We start from the raw sequence: 15,913 nt of genomic DNA, 5'->3' as shown, positions 1-15,913 counted from the left end.
ACGCAGTAACTTAAATTATTAAAACCTCTAAGTTAAAAAGTAATCGAGCAGACTTTACAAGCAAAGCTTTACAACAAAACACAACTATAAAGACACCGAACTAAAATAGATCAAACCAACCAACAACAGAGAGCCAAGGGGAATTGTAGCACCCAAAAAGCAACAGCAGCCCAATTGTTGCAATGAGTAGAAATTTCTGCAAAAACCAGAAGAAAATAACTAGCTTCCAAGATGACATAACCAGTAGCCAAGGAAGCATGAGGACACCCAGAACAACAATTTAACCGATTTTCATCAGGTAGAGAAGAATCAACGGCCATATAACTACCCACAACAGAAGGGTCAGCAGCTAAATAACTACCCACAAGCCAAAAAAATTGCATATCCTTTGTTATTTTATCGAAACGTTCCTGCAAAATGGAACACTATGTGTAAAGAAAGATGGTTGCAAATAAGATATTCTAATTACAACTACATATAAGTATGTTTATAATTCAATTTATTAACAATTAGCCAGGAAAAAAAGAAAAAAAAATATTGATTACCTTCTTCCATGAGTTCTATAACTAACTTTGTCCTTAAACTTTCTTGAACGTTGATGCAACACTTTGAATCAGCCTCACAAACCATGCACGTCGTCTTCTTGTTTGCGTCATGTATCCCATTGAAAATCCAAATGGCAGCCCACATCCAAAGCCTATTGATACAGATTTCCATCCAAAACCAGTTGCGTCTCCTTCTTGCAAGTTTGGCAATGGTACTAGTTGCTTTATGATATCACCACTGTTGCATGATTTTGATAAAGGAAATCCACATAATCCCAAGTTTCCTTCATATGAACTATTTTCAAATGTGTTGAACTGTTTTCCTTGTGGTATGGGTCCCTCAAGTTGGTTGTAAGAAAGGTTCAAGATTTGAAGAAATGTCAAATCCACCAAATGTATAGGAATCTCTCCAGTGAGCAAATTGTAAGAGAGATCTAATGATTCCAAATTGCTCAAATTTCCTAATGATGACAGGATGCAACCAGTAAGTCGATTATGGGAAAGATTAAGTTGTTTAAGGGCTTTAAGCTTCCACATTGCCTCTGGAATCTCCCCTGTAAATTTATTCCCAGACAAATCTATTACTGTAAGGGTGGTTTGGATTTTCACCAACTCAATCTCGAGTCCTTTCAGTATCATTCGCGCAGAATAATCATAACTGTAATCTTTCATCATCATATATTCCATATAGCTATCAACATCCATCATTGCTTTGAGATCCTTGAAAAAATTTGACGGCAAATTCCCACTCAAAACATTGTTGGAGACGTCCAAGATCCTCAATTTAGGAAAGGAAAAGTTGGTGGAAGGACTCTGCATAGAACCATGTAGCTTATTGAATCGCAAGATAAGAACTCGCAATTCTGTAAGAGTTCCAAGAAAAGAAGGGAACGTATCCTCTATCTTGTTGCTGCCAAGGTCCAAAACTTCCAAATATCTACAATTGGTGATGGATTTTGGTATGTGCCCTTGGAATTTATTGCCATTGAAATTTAGATATCTCAAGCTATTCCCTTCTGAAAATGTAGTAAAGATAGTACCTTGGAAATTGTTCAAACCCAGACCAAGTACCAAGAGTTTTTTGAAGCTTCCCAGACAATATGGGATGGAACCACTTAAACCATTCTTAGACAAGTCAAGAATTTGTAGAGATTTCAGCTCACAAATGGAAGGAGGGATTTCTTGAATCAGTTTGTTGTTTGATGAAAGAATAAGAACCCTGAGATTGACTAGTCTGGAAACTGAACTTGGAATTGGGCCATCCAACAAGTTATTACTCAGATCAAGGTACCTTAGCTTATGAAACTGAAAGTGACTTATATGGCCAGTCAATGAATTGTTTTGAAGGAATAGGTACCGCAAAGAGGGTAGATGGAACAAGGAACTTGGAATTGGACCATCCAACAAGTTGTTACTGAAATCGATAACCTCCATTACTGAATTCGATGGCAATCGGCTTATATGGCCAGTGAGGAGATTATTCCCAAGGTACAAGTATAGCAAGGAAGACAAATTGAACAAGAAGGATGGTATTGTTCCATTTAGCCAGTTATTCGATAAGTCGAGAAAAATAATACTCGAAAGCACCCTGACCTGACCAATGGCTGAGCTCATTACTTGATTGTCTGGAGTGAGGACGATATTGCTTAAATTTTCCAGGCATCGTGGGATAGAGCCACCTAAATTGTTGTTAGACAAGTCCACAACTTCCAGCAATTTCAACAAGCAAATTGAAGCAGGGATCTCTCCAATTAATTTGTTTGGAGACAAAACAACAATAAACAAGTTCGTAAGGTTGAAAATTGAACTTGGAATTGGACCTTCCAATGTGTTATTCCCTAAAACAATAATCTCCAATGACTTGCTGAAGTTTCCCAAACATCTTGGGATGAAACCACTTAATCTGTTATTAGACAAATCGAGAATTCGTAGATATTTCAACTTGCAAATTGAGAAAGGGATCTCTCCCGTCAAATTTTCATTTGATGCAAGGATAAGACTATCCAAATTGACAAGATTGGCAAATTGAACTTGGTATTGGACCATCTAACAAGTTACTACTCAAGTCAATGTACTTCAAAGAAGAATTATACTGAAATTGACTTAGATGACCGCTGAATAGGTTATTCCCAAGAAATATATACTTCAAAGAAGGCAGAGAAAACAAGGATGGCGGTAATGCTCCCTTTAGGAAGTTCTCGAATAAGTAGAGTTGATTCAGAGATGAAAAGTTGCCTACTTGGGAAGGGATTATCCCTGTTATCTTATTATTTGACAGGCTCAGGAATTGCAGTTTTGTGAGATTACAAACTACAAAGGGAAATAGACCACTAAAATTGTTATTTGAAAGGTCTAGAAAGTCGAGATGCTCAAGGATTCCAAGGGAGGGTGGGATTTGACCATTGAAATTATTTCCGGAGAGGTCCAAACGAGTGAGTTGTGTAAGATTGCCAAGAAATGCAAAATTAGACCCCATAACATTGCAACTACTAAGATACAATTCTTTTAACGAATGTGGACTACTAAAGAAATCAAGTTCTAAATATACTGAGATGCTTGTGAAAGAAAGAGCTAAGAACCAGAGGCGACTACTACCATTGAATCTGGGAAGAGAGCCAGTGAGATCCTTATTGTCCTCTATATCAAGCAACTGAAGGTTTGATCGATGGAATATTTCATCTGGGAATTTTCCTTGTAATGCACAAGACACAAGCCTGAGAGATGACAAAGAAGAAGAAAGATTCATCAAGGAATGGAGTGCAACCGAAGCCATGTCAACTGTACTCAAACTGAGTTCTCTTAGCTTGGTTAGATTTTGGACAACCTTGGTAAAAGAAGTTGTTTCTAGCACCAAGTTTTCGTTAAAAGAGAGATCAAGAAAAACCAATTTGGACAGAAGAGAGATCTCTGATGGAACTTGGCCCGCAACATTTGAAGACGAAAGGTTGAGACATGTCAAATTCAACAAGTGACTAAACAGAGATGGAATATGGGAGCCACTGAAATCATTGTTTGAAAGGTCAAGTGTCTGGAGGTGAGTAAGGGAAAAAAGTGTGCTGTTGGAATTGAGGGCGCCATGAAGCATGCGACCAGAAACATTGAGGCCAATTACATGGCCAGTCTCAGTGTCACACTCAACCCCATTCCAGGAGCAACAATCTGTCCCCTCTTTCCAAGACTCTAGCTCGTGATGTACAAAAGAAGCAGAAGTGCTAGTAGAAAAGGATTTCTTGATTTGAAGCAAGGCAAGACCTTGGTCATGAGGGCACAATATTGGGAAAGGGAGAGAAGGAGAACATATAGCTTGGAAATACAAAAGAAGACAAATAAATGGGCTAAGCCATGTAAACTCCATGTGCTTTCTCAAAGAAGGTTTTAAAATTGAAATCTTAAAAGATGGAGATGAGAGTTGAGAAAATATAGGTAAGTATCAATATTTATAGACAAAAAGGGTTTGTGCGTATGGGTTCAAGTAGCTGCTCTTTTCTCGCAAAGGACAACCAAACAAATTGCCAACTTCCATTATGGGTCAGCTGGAAGGCAATTTAATGAATTGTTTATGGAAAAATATGATAGCGTAGGTCCCATGAGAAATTCTTGCCTTACTTTAACTCATCTTTTAGATATAGGATAGAATTGTGCGTGATATGCTGGGCGTTTTGCTTGAATTTTAAAACTGCGGCTCATTCTTACACCCTTAGAAATAATGAGAAAATCAATTAAATTATATCATATAAATTGTGCATGAAATATTATTAATTATTTTAGATTTCATTTGTTTTATGAAAATATTTTATATATGACAAATATTTTTTATAAAAATTTTTTTGTAAGAAAGTATTTTTCATTATTTGATTATAATGCTAAATTAATGATATTTATTTATATTATTTATATATAAGTGTTTTTATATTTTAATAAAATTATTAAAATTTAAAAAAATAATTTTTTTTCTTAAGACAAAGTCATTTTCTTTAAAATGTTTAATTTTCTATTTAATTAAAAAAATATATTTCATTGACTTATTTCCTAAATATCTAAAATATTAAAAAATACAAAAAAATTAAAAATATTTTTCAAATAACAAACGGATCCTTATTATTCTAATTAATTCCAATTATTTTTTAATATTATGACAAATTCATGGCTTTAATTGTCTGCTTCTATATATAATTGAATTTGCCTTTTTTTGTTATAACTAATGATAAGAGATATTATTTCATGGTGTACTTAGGGGTGAGCATTCGGTTCAAATCGAACCGAATCGAATCGAATCGAATCATGAAAATCGAATTACATATTTTAGAAATCAGATTGAATCGAAATGGATAAAAAATTGAATCAAACTAAACCACTCTATTTTAGTTCGGTTCAAACTGATCGGTTTTGATTTTTGATTATTTTTTTAATTTAGACTTGATTTTCAAGTTATTTGGTCTGATTTTGACCTTGGTTTGAACCTAATAACCATTAATCAATGAAATTAAACAATTTATATATATATAATTACATATAATTCATAAATTTCCCATAAAAATAAATCAATTCAAAAATCAATAAAACTATTTGGTTTGATTCAGTTTAGCCAATTTTTTTCTCTTCAAAATCGAACTGAACCGAAATAATCAAAATTTTTATAATATAAAACCGAACCGAATCAAATTATTTTAAAAACCAAACTGAATTTTCGAATTAAGGTGGTTCGGTTATTCAGTTTAAACTAAATAGTGCTCACCCCTAGGTGTACTGTAGTGGTCCTAACATATCCCACATCGCATGGTTAGCGTGTGTGTGATATATGGGTTAGCATGCTTAGTCAAAATTACCATGGTTTTGACTAAGAATGTGTTCTTTCTCTGTCTCACATGTATGTGTATTAATCAGTTACTATTAAAAAAAGATAAAAGTATAAGAGGTTACGGTGTGTGAGTTGGGTGCTATAGTGTACTATGGTGGTCATAACATATCTCACGTCGCCTGGTTAGCGTCTGTGTGTGTGTGTGTGATATATGGGTTAGTATGCTTAGTCAAAATTGTCATGGTTTTGATTAAAGGTGTATCCCGTCTCTGTCTCATTTATATGCTTGTTAATCAGTTCTAATAAAAAAAAGACAAAAGTCTAAGGGGTTACTACTAGGGTGGTCCTAGCATATCCCACATCGCCTGGTTAGCGTGTATGTATGCGAGATATATGGGTTAGTATGCTTAGTCAAAATTGCCATAATTTTAACTAAAAGTATGTCCTATCTCTGTCTCACGTGTATATTAATAAGTTTCTATCAAGAAAAGACAAAAGTCTAAGGAGTTATAGTGTGTGAGTTGGGTGCTATGGTATAACTTAGGGTGTGCCCTATCTCTAAAGTCTAAGGTGTTGCAGTGTATCAGTTTGGTGCTATGGTGTACTTTAGGGTGTATACTGTTTCTGTCTCAGGTGTATATGTTAATGAATTCCTATCAATAAAAAATAATAAAAGATACTATTTCATGTATTTATTCATTCACCGTCATTATCATGATAAATAAATAAAGAGTTTTTGACACAGAAAATCACTTTGCAATCAATAATTTGTTTCGTGTGTAAGGGTTTGTTTTTTTTTATAAAAAAAAAATTATAAAAATGGAGGTTCTCTCAAATTAATTAAAAACCGGCCTTTCCCATTCAGTTGGTCCACCCTTTTTTCAGTAGTCATCTGCAATGGTCAATGCTTTCACATTTTGTAAAGCATCTTTACTTTGGGATGGGGACCCCTTCTCCATCCTATAAGCAGAGATCATTTGAGTGGGTTTTGGTTGAAGCCCCATCAACATGAAAATAAAGAGACTCAAATAAACCTTAAATATGTGGAAAAGCTTTTTTATATTAAAAAAAATGTAAATTTTTAATTTGATGGTGGATAATTTCCTCATAATCAGATAAATAAAGTGGAGTTGATATAAGTCTTTGACAAATCAATTAGAAGTGTTAATGGGGGTGAATAAATTAACAAACATATTAAAGCACCGACGAAGTAATTGATGGTGTGAATTTTAACGATAAAAAAACAAAGGGAAAAACCATATATTCACAATAAAGATTTAAAAAAAATATAAATCTAAAAAGAAAAACTAATCACTAATCAACAAAAAGATGCAGGATTTATAGCAAGAACAGTGCTATAATTTGGGGGCAAACCAAGTTACAATTATTATTGGTATAATAAAACACTTTCATTTTGGTATTTTATATTTAAAAGTTGAATTTTATTATAGATGTTAATTGTAAAACTATATATTTATAAATAAAAATTATCTGTTTTCTTTAAAAAAAAAAAAGAATGGTGAAAATTTATTTTTTAGAATAATTAATAATCTAATTAAGAATAAATATTTTTATCAATAATATTACAAAATCATCTAAAATTTTATCAAACTATGAATTTAAATTATAATTATTATTTAATTAATAAAATAATTAAGTTTTTGTTGTTAGACAATTTTAAGATTTTATTAAGTTTAATAGTAGCAGTCAATGCCAACTGTTTATAATTAATAGTTGTAATTAATTGTAAAGTGTTTTGTAATTCAACCATTAAGATAGCAATCATAATATAAAATTTATATAAATAAGGAATTATTTATTTTTATTATATATTTTACTATAAAATTTGTAAAAATGAAGTTCTTTTTTAAAATTAATTTTTAGTAATTAGAAACATGCAAGTAAAAATTATTATTACCCTCGTCATCTAGCTAAGATAATCATAAATTAAAAAAGAAAAATCTTATATGCTCCAAAAAAAATTACATCTAGCAAATAAATAAAAGTTAAATATAAGTTAATTAAAATATCCATTGTTAATATTCCACATTGATGGATTTACGATAAAGGTAAATGAGGCCTTAGGTTCTCCTCTTTCTCTCCTCTCTATTAGTTCTCTCCTCTCTATTAAGTTAACTTTTATGGGTGAGTTAAGCTTGATCTATTTATTTAAAATAGTATTAGAGACTTCATGATCAATATTTAGACTTTTCATAAATATTTGAGGAGGATATATTAATATTTTATATTGGTTTAAAATAGAAATAATGAGCTCCTTATAAAACTTTGGACATTCTTCTTTTTTAAATTAATTTTTGAGATAAATTAAGTAGATTATTTTTTAAGGCTGATAATAATTTATTAATAAAATATATAAATTCAAGATATTTAAACACTCAGTTATTGATTCGATATACTATTTTTGGGTATGGAAGAATTATAGTATCAAGGGATACTATCAATAAGATAATAACACCACCTATCATTAACATTGGCTTTCTCAAACTCATATAGTATGAATCTATATCAGACAAATTTTTTTTTTATATTGCTATATGGCAAATTATGAGGGGAAATTGATCAGAAAATAATAATAAGGTAATTATTAATAAATTAACAAGAAATTCTATAATTATCACCTTTCACACAACAATAAATAGACAATTAATCTATTCATGTATATAAATTAAGCAAATTTCTTTTTTAATATTATCACGTAATAAATTATGAAGAAAAATTGACTTGTTAAAATATAATAAATTAATTATTAATTAAATTAATCAAAAATTTTCATAATTATTACCTTTCACACCACAATCAATGAAAAATCTTCACTCATATTAATAGAAAATTAGTTAACTATTTTCCAATTAATTTCTTTTTTAACTAAAATTAATTTTCATCTATTTTAATAAGAAATCTCTCAATTAATTCTTTAAATAATTTTCTTTTCTTCTTTAAATAGTAAATTAGTAATCACTCATAATAATATGAAATTACTTAACTAGTTTATAGCCTAATTAATAGAAAATATTTTCTTGATATGTTTTGATGCGCAAAAATAATTATATAAAAAAATACCTTATTTAAATTTCAATTATTTTTCTTACCTATTTTAGTCGAAAATTTGATTTTGTGCATGCATAAGAATTATTATATATTAATGAACTTTAAATTAATTTAAAATTTAATCATTCCTTTTTAAAGGAAAATTAAAAATTAATCATCATTTTATTATCTTTTTACATTTCTCATAATCATTTTTAATATATTTTTTTTCCTTTTTTTATAAATTTAAAACATATTATTTTATTTAATATAATTTTGATATAAATCAAATAAGTCATAAAAATAAAATATAAAATTATTTTTTAAATATGTTAATATAATAATAGTCATTAAAATTAAATATATAAAATAAATTATTAATACAAAGCATAAAATTTTAAATCTATAATAAAATATAACAGCCCCAAAAAAATTCTATATCATGCACTCCCTATATAAAAAAAAAAATGAAGAAGAAGAAGAAGAAGAAGAAGAAGAAGAAGAAGAAGAAGAAGAAGAAGAAGAAAAGGAAAGATTCTTTAATTACTTCTCTATCATTTTCTTATAATTTCTCTCATGTACTTGGCTGTAAAAGGGAGAGCTTGGCTAGCTAACTAGCTTTCCCTTGAAGGAGAGGCCAAAAAAGCAATAATTGTTGAACAAAGAAATGATGAGAAATTAGAGTTTACGTCTCTAAATTAAAGAGAGACGGGTCCTAACTCCTAACACCATTTATATATAGTTGAGAAAGGCTAGAAAATTAGCTTCCCAAGAGGTTAGCTTTTGCTTTACACAAAGCCACCTCCTCTCTAACAAACCTTTGTGTATATATGGTCCTTATCTGCTGCTGCATTCCCTGAATCTCACCACACTTGTCACAGTACTCCTCATCCTATCCTTCTGTGAGAATGAGAATGGGACATGGGGTTTTTGGCATTCGCTCCTTAGCTTATAATGCTTTTATTCTCATGTCATTTCTTCACCAATCCAATGCCAAATTGTTGTATGATACAAAGCAGGGTGGGTGTGATTTCTTCCAAGGGAGTTGGGTCTATGATGATTCTTATCCTATATACGACACATCAGTGTGCCCGTTTATTGAGAAACAATTTGATTGCCAGAAAAATGGACGTCCTGATAAGTTATATCTCAAATACAGATGGATGCCTAGTGCTTGTGCTTTACCAAGGTACATTTTAAAAATGGGTTTCATCTGCATATATATATATATATGCACTCTTTCTGTAAGCAGCTGAATCTGATTAGGCCATGGTTTTCAAGAATTCAAAAGAATTAATCAATTTCACCGTGGTAGAGTTGCTTTATAATTGCATTATTTTTTTTAGATATATAATTAATTAATAATTTATAAAATTAATATTTAAACTTTCATTATGGTGAAAAAGGCACATAATATACATCATGCTTTCATTTATATATGTATGTGTGCAAAAGTTGATATTTATAGCAAAAGTTGATGTTTATATGTGTGTGTGTGTGCAAAAGCCTAAAAATATCTCATGATCGATGCAGATTTGATGGCCAGGATTTTTTGAGGAGGAATAAAGGGAAGAAAATATTGTTCGTAGGGGACTCTCTAAGCCTGAATCAATGGCAATCTCTCACATGCATGCTGCATGCATCGGTTCCCCAATCAAAGTTCACTATTCAAAGAAAAGGAGACGTCTCTACCTTTTCTTTGCATGTAATTATATGCATGCAATCTTCTTTTAGATTCACTAATTATTCAATTAAGTTGCCCCATTATTATCTAATGATGGAGTATCTACGTTTTAATGACAATATCTCTCTCATATACATGGGTTTTGTATTGGATCCTAACTAGGAATTAATTTGCATGCAGGATTATGAGATTTCTGTGGTTTTATCTCGTAATGCATTTTTAGTTGATTTAGTGAAAGAAAAGATAGGCAAGGTTTTAAAGCTGGATTCTATTGAAAATGGGAATTATTGGAAAGGATACGACATGCTCATCTTCAACACTTGGCATTGGTGGCTTCACAAAGGAAGTGAACAACCGTAAGAATATGCTTGCTAGAAAACCCATTTATATATGTATTTATTACTTAATTAATTAATAATTAAGATATAGATATATGAAAATAATTAAATAATAATGAGAAGCCTTAATTAATATATATTTTGTGTTGAGTTATAGATGGGACTACATTCAAGAAGGAAAAACAATTCGGAAAGACATGGATCGTCTGGTTGCTTTTAAAGATGGACTTACTACATGGTCAAAGTGGGTAGACACCACTATTAATCCCAACGTTACCAAAGTATTCTTCCAAGGCATTTCTCCAACCCATTATAAGTATTGTCACTGCCACCATGGTAGCCTAATTTATATTGACGCACAAAAAAAATATTGTTATAAACCTCTTTTGTTGTAGTGATTTGCATATAATATTCTCCAAATGATTATTAATTGTTGGATTATTTTTGGTGGATGACGATATATCAGTGGTGAGGAATGGAACGAAACCAAATCGACCTGCATTGGCGAAACTCAACCAATAAGTGGAAGAACATATCCAGGAGGTTCACCACCAGCAGCTACAGTGGTAAAACAAGTGTTGAGTGAGATGAAAATAGCTGTTACATTGCTTGACATAACAACACTTTCACAGCTAAGGAAAGATGGCCACCCTTCCATTTATGGATACGAGGCAAAAAAGGGGAATGATTGCAGCCATTGGTGTCTTGCTGGAGTTCCTGATACATGGAATCAACTTTTGTATTCCATTCTTGTTACTGGAGAGGGAAGCAAGTTACAGTAAATGTTAAAAATAAAAATAAATGATCAAGTACCCAGAAAAGGGATTAATTTAATAATTAGATAAACGAGTTAAATTGAATCTCAAAATCTTCAAAAAGATGTTCAAAACTCCACAATGAGAATCAAAGAAGCAGATGTTAGGTTTACATTTTCTAACAATATTTTGGGTGTATCATTTAAACGCAAGTCGTTTAAGGCGATATTTGTTATGTAACACAACCGATGAATCAAATTGCAAAATTTCACTCAATACGTTTCCCACCGCTCCAAAGTCACCAGAGACCCCAATTCACTGATAGAATATGCTAAACTAGGCTCTCGGTCCACAGTACAATTCCTCATCCATAAAGTCACAGAGGATTTAATCCTTTCCTTCAAGTTATTGAATTCAATTTTCTGTGAGATACATTTTAGATTAAAGTGCATAGAGATTGAACAACAGAAAGCTACAAATAATAATAATAATAATAAATTTCCATCAGAATCAGCAACAATTATTAGCCAAAAGCAAGCAACTCTAATTTCAAATTTCTCTACTGGCAAAAAACAAGCATGAACAGGCTCTCGAATGGAGGAAGCCCAGGCACGGAACTCAAATCCACGTCACCATAGATTTTGTCAAGGCAATCAATATGGACCAGAGACTTTGCTTGTGACATCTCAAGCTAGATCTTGATGCAAATCTATCTCTGCTTTTGTATCCTCTTGTCCCTTATGGGCAGCTCAATGGGCTTCTGAGCCTCATGTGGGTGGTCCGGGCCCTTGTATACCTTAAGGTGGTTGAATAATGCTCTACCAAGCTGCAGTAAACAATTATCATCAAACGTAATTCAACTGTGTAGCAACCAAACCCATTCATGCAGGCATAACAGAGTAGAAGAATCTATTAAACTTGACAATAACAAATATATGGTCACAGAGAGAACAGAGATTGTAATAGATCAAAGGAAAGATACATGCATACTAATTCACAAGCGCAACTAAACAGACCTAGACATGAAAAGATCACATATATGCATATAGATTGTTTGCAAGCAAAGCAAGTGGGACAATTTTTTCACAGCATGAATAATTTTGTTTCCAAATTATGCCCCTAACTCTGCTGTAACCACACAACCTGTATAAGAGGATAAAAAAGGAATGTGTCAGTACACAAGACTTCTTGCATTACAGGCTATGAGGATGGTCAAAAGTACACAACCTTCCCCTTACAGTGTGCAGAGTTTCCACAGTTTGAACTTGTAACCTTCAAATCACAATAGATTAATCTTATGGTTGCATTATAGATCATCCTCAGGAAGTGGGAGAGGGTAAGAACTTAAAAATGGCAAAGCAGTAGCACATCATAAAATCTGCAAAAGTCAAGTATCCAAAAACCATCTAACTTCACGGTAAACCATCTAGCTTCATGGTGGATCCATCCTCAACCTTCTGGCACTGGTTGGTTGGCTAAGCAGATCATATCATAGGCATTCCACTATTCCTAATGGCTCAAATTGTACCATTCACTAACTGAATTATGCTTAGCAGCTCCAATACATTCCCTAAGTTAACCCATTGTATTTGGAGACTCACACTTCAACACTCAGTGTTTCCACTTTTAAGTTCTTTAACATGTCACACCAACTGGAATAATCATGCACCAAGCCTAATCAAGAACACAAGGACTGGTACAAAGCAGAAAGCTTTGGTCTGGAATGCCAGAATAAGCAGACTCACAGAAAAGCTAAAAGCAAGAAAAATTCCATAAAATTCCAAAAGCGAATGAATTCCATAACATCAACGATAAAATCTAATTTTGTCAGTCCTTCATTTTTTTTTTATTCTCATTCAATGGAAACTCACTTAAAAAAGAATGGGGGCACAGCACAACATACACAAGATGCATCCAAGAAAAGACCCCATAACAATAAAATCAACAAAGTAAGCCTATAGAATGAAATAGCACCTAAAATGACAAGCAGGAGGGGGCAGGGAGGGAACTCTTTTGGTGAAAAAAATCTAGACCACATTGCAATGGCCCATCATATACACACAAGAAGGAAAAAGGAAAACCTTTAGTACATTATATGAACAATCACTGAGTTAGAACTTTAGAACTCACCCTCCCTTTAGGAAGCATACCACGAACAGCATGTTCAATAATTCTTTCTGGAATCCTCTGTTGTAGCTGATCAAATGTCTCCACTTTCATACCACCAGGTCTTCCTGAATGCCTTCTGTATAGCTTTTGGGTCCTTTTCTTCCCAGACACAGCAACCTTTTCAGCATTCACCTTTTGAGATCAAAAGTTTCAGAATTTCATGCACTTAAAATTGTGACTAATGCATGTTTGCAAGCCTATTACAACAGCCCACACTCTTGTAGAACTAGATAAGTCCCACTAAACCTCCCAGGGACCAGACCTTGAGAAGCAGGTAGAATTATGAGCAACTAACTAAAACAAAAACATTATTCACATGGTTTAGAAAAGGTTTTTTTATCACAAATTATGAAATTAGGCAGAACCACGTGAAAATAAGACAATGCATTTTGTGCAAGGATGTTCAGTGCTCAAACTAAGCTGTAACATCACCTATGTTGAAAACTTTAAAGCCTCTAATCATAATAAATATCCAGAGATAACACCAAAATATAGCAGCACCCAGGGAAGTTGTTGAGTAGTTGTCAGATGGTTAAAATGAATAATAGCACCTTATAGTGCACCTAGATTTTTGTATTAAAACACCTTTTTGACATTCAATTGCTGCATGCAGCCTTCAGATCAACTTACACCTACCAACTTGAAGAAGGTGGTACTTACAAGAAATGCAAGATTATTAAAAAAAACTCAGGACCTCTCAATAAAGAAAAATAGGCTCACCCAACCATTACAGATGAGATTAAACTTTGAAGCTAAAACTAAATTAGAATGAACCATTTGAATTCCGTATATGCAGAAAAAAGCTTGTAATCAAGTGGCATTTCATTACCCTTGATACACACAAAATCAATTGACAGAGAGACCAGGAAACACAAAAACGCAGAAAGTGAATGATGTGTCAAGATCTATCTTCATAACACATTGGCAATATTTGACACATTCAGAGCAAGTAGTCAATGTACGTTGCTAATGCAATGAAGGCAATATATACACATAACTACAAAAACTACATACCACAATCACAAATGCCCCCATGTCCACGCTAGGAGTATAGGTTGCCAAATTCTTTCCACGAATATAAATAGCAATCGTGGATGCCAGTCTCCCAAGAATTTTATCAGTTGCATCAACAACATACCAGGGTTTATCCGTGTTCACATGGTCTGCAGCTTTAGGATACCAAGTCTTATTCCAAATGTCCTACAAAACAAAACCCAACTAAGATTGCGACATTTAGGAGCAGAACATGAACCCAGTATCACATCCATGTTTCTCCGCAAATTTCAAAAAAAAAAAATGCAAGGATTAGAGTAAATGAGAGTTCTATTGAAAGCAAAGTCAATAAATCAAAATCTAAAAATAACAAAAAAGGGAATTAGAATTACAGGGCCATTAAGCTCGGACTCCTCGAACATCCAACGTTGGTCGAGGGGTACACGAGCAAGGTCCTTTTCTTCCTTCTTCTGAGACCGAACCACAAAATTGCGGCAGCTAGAAACAGGAAACGCCGTCCGTATACATGATTTTGATTTTAGCAAAGAGAACCCCACAATAAACGGACTGCTAGTAATGGAGGACTTGCTTGCAGAAGAAAAATAAGGTTGAGTTGTACTGGCAGTAGTCGAAGAAGATAAAGAAGAAGAGGGCGTCATAGAAGATGGTACACACAGAATTGACATTCTCTCCTTACTTCAGCTTCTCTATTCCCCAATCGTTCTGGTTCTGTTCTGCCTAGTGCCTTCAATTACAACTGGATAAGATGATTCCCCTTCTTCTTTTTTAAGGATTTTATGGTTAGGGCTTGACTAGAGTGATTATGTTGAGCCCATAATAGATCATTTGAGCCACTGGGCAAAGCTTTCTAAGCCCAACACTCCGTTCTATTTGAATGGAGTGAGGCTATTTTTGTTTGGGATCAAGTGAAAAAGAAAGGAAATGTGTTAAAATTATAAAATATTAAAAAATTAATAAAAAAATTAAAATTTATTTCCTATGTTTTAATCAAATTAATTATTCAATTAAACGTTAACGTCCATCTCACTCTACCTTTTAGAGAGAGAAATTTTCTCTCAATTTTTCTTCTTTTCCTTCTTAGGTAAAGCCCTTATTTCTGCAGCTTGTAGGCCTTTATCTGCCCCTCCAGACAGGGGAAGGCCACCCTTCTTCCTCGACCCGATTTGGGTTCCCTCCCCATTATTGGATCGGGATGTAAATAGTTTTGGAGAGTAACTAGATTTTTGTGGTTTAAGGATAATTTTAAAGGCTATTTGGTTGCTGCTCTATTTATAGTTTTCTTTTATATTCCGTGTGTTGTTTGCAAGTGGATCTTAACATTATCATCGAAGTCTAATGGTTTGGTATTCTCAAGGATATCTTCGGAGCCATGCGGTGATTTCCTAGGCTATAAGAGATTGAGAATGCCGGAGATTTAACAAGCCTTCCAGATCGTTCGACTTTTCCGTGGTTCTACTCTGTTGGAGTTGACAATAATAGTTCCTTATTTGCTCGTGTTTCTGGGGTCGTTATAATGGGGGTGGCTTTTCCACCAATGGTGGCTCTACCATGCATGGCTCCTT

The 15,913-nt window shown here is 33.0% G+C and overlaps 4 protein-coding genes across 4 annotated transcripts; 1 reads left to right on the top strand and 3 right to left on the bottom strand.

The window, feature by feature from the left end:
- Positions 1-26: 26 nt before the first annotated feature.
- LOC131174158 (receptor-like protein Cf-9 homolog) lies at positions 27-2,614 on the bottom strand. The gene is made up of 2 exons (XM_058137271.1): positions 546-2,614; positions 27-410 (listed from the first exon to the last, which is right to left on the bottom strand). Exon 1 carries the CDS (start codon positions 2,589-2,591, stop codon positions 579-581), a length of 2,013 nt encoding a protein of 670 aa, XP_057993254.1. The 5' UTR covers positions 2,592-2,614; the 3' UTR covers positions 27-410; positions 546-578.
- A 54-nt stretch (positions 2,615-2,668) lies between these two features.
- Positions 2,669-3,900, bottom strand: LOC110646928 (receptor-like protein 6). Its single transcript, XM_058137138.1, has 2 exons — positions 2,853-3,900; positions 2,669-2,808 (listed from the first exon to the last, which is right to left on the bottom strand). The coding sequence occupies exons 1-2, from the start codon at positions 3,898-3,900 to the stop codon at positions 2,669-2,671; spliced, it is 1,188 nt and encodes a 395-aa protein (XP_057993121.1).
- Positions 3,901-9,268: 5,368 nt separating this feature from the next.
- On the top strand, positions 9,269-11,405 carry LOC110646933 (protein trichome birefringence-like 41). Its single transcript, XM_058136595.1, has 5 exons — positions 9,269-9,580; positions 9,925-10,096; positions 10,256-10,431; positions 10,571-10,729; positions 10,880-11,405. The coding sequence occupies exons 1-5, from the start codon at positions 9,300-9,302 to the stop codon at positions 11,193-11,195; spliced, it is 1,104 nt and encodes a 367-aa protein (XP_057992578.1). The 5' UTR covers positions 9,269-9,299; the 3' UTR covers positions 11,196-11,405.
- A 12-nt stretch (positions 11,406-11,417) lies between these two features.
- LOC110646932 (50S ribosomal protein L13, chloroplastic) lies at positions 11,418-15,211 on the bottom strand. Its single transcript, XM_021800557.2, has 4 exons — positions 14,723-15,211; positions 14,352-14,537; positions 13,299-13,469; positions 11,418-11,994 (listed from the first exon to the last, which is right to left on the bottom strand). Exons 1-4 carry the CDS (start codon positions 15,014-15,016, stop codon positions 11,878-11,880), a joined length of 768 nt encoding a protein of 255 aa, XP_021656249.1. The 5' UTR covers positions 15,017-15,211; the 3' UTR covers positions 11,418-11,877.
- Between the last annotated feature and the right edge of the window lie 702 nt (positions 15,212-15,913).

The sequence above is a fragment of the Hevea brasiliensis genome, chromosome 15 (genome assembly GCF_030052815.1).
Source record: "Hevea brasiliensis isolate MT/VB/25A 57/8 chromosome 15, ASM3005281v1, whole genome shotgun sequence".
Lineage (NCBI taxonomy): Eukaryota > Viridiplantae > Streptophyta > Magnoliopsida > Malpighiales > Euphorbiaceae > Hevea > Hevea brasiliensis.
This window is presented reverse-complemented; position numbering and strand designations above follow the sequence as displayed.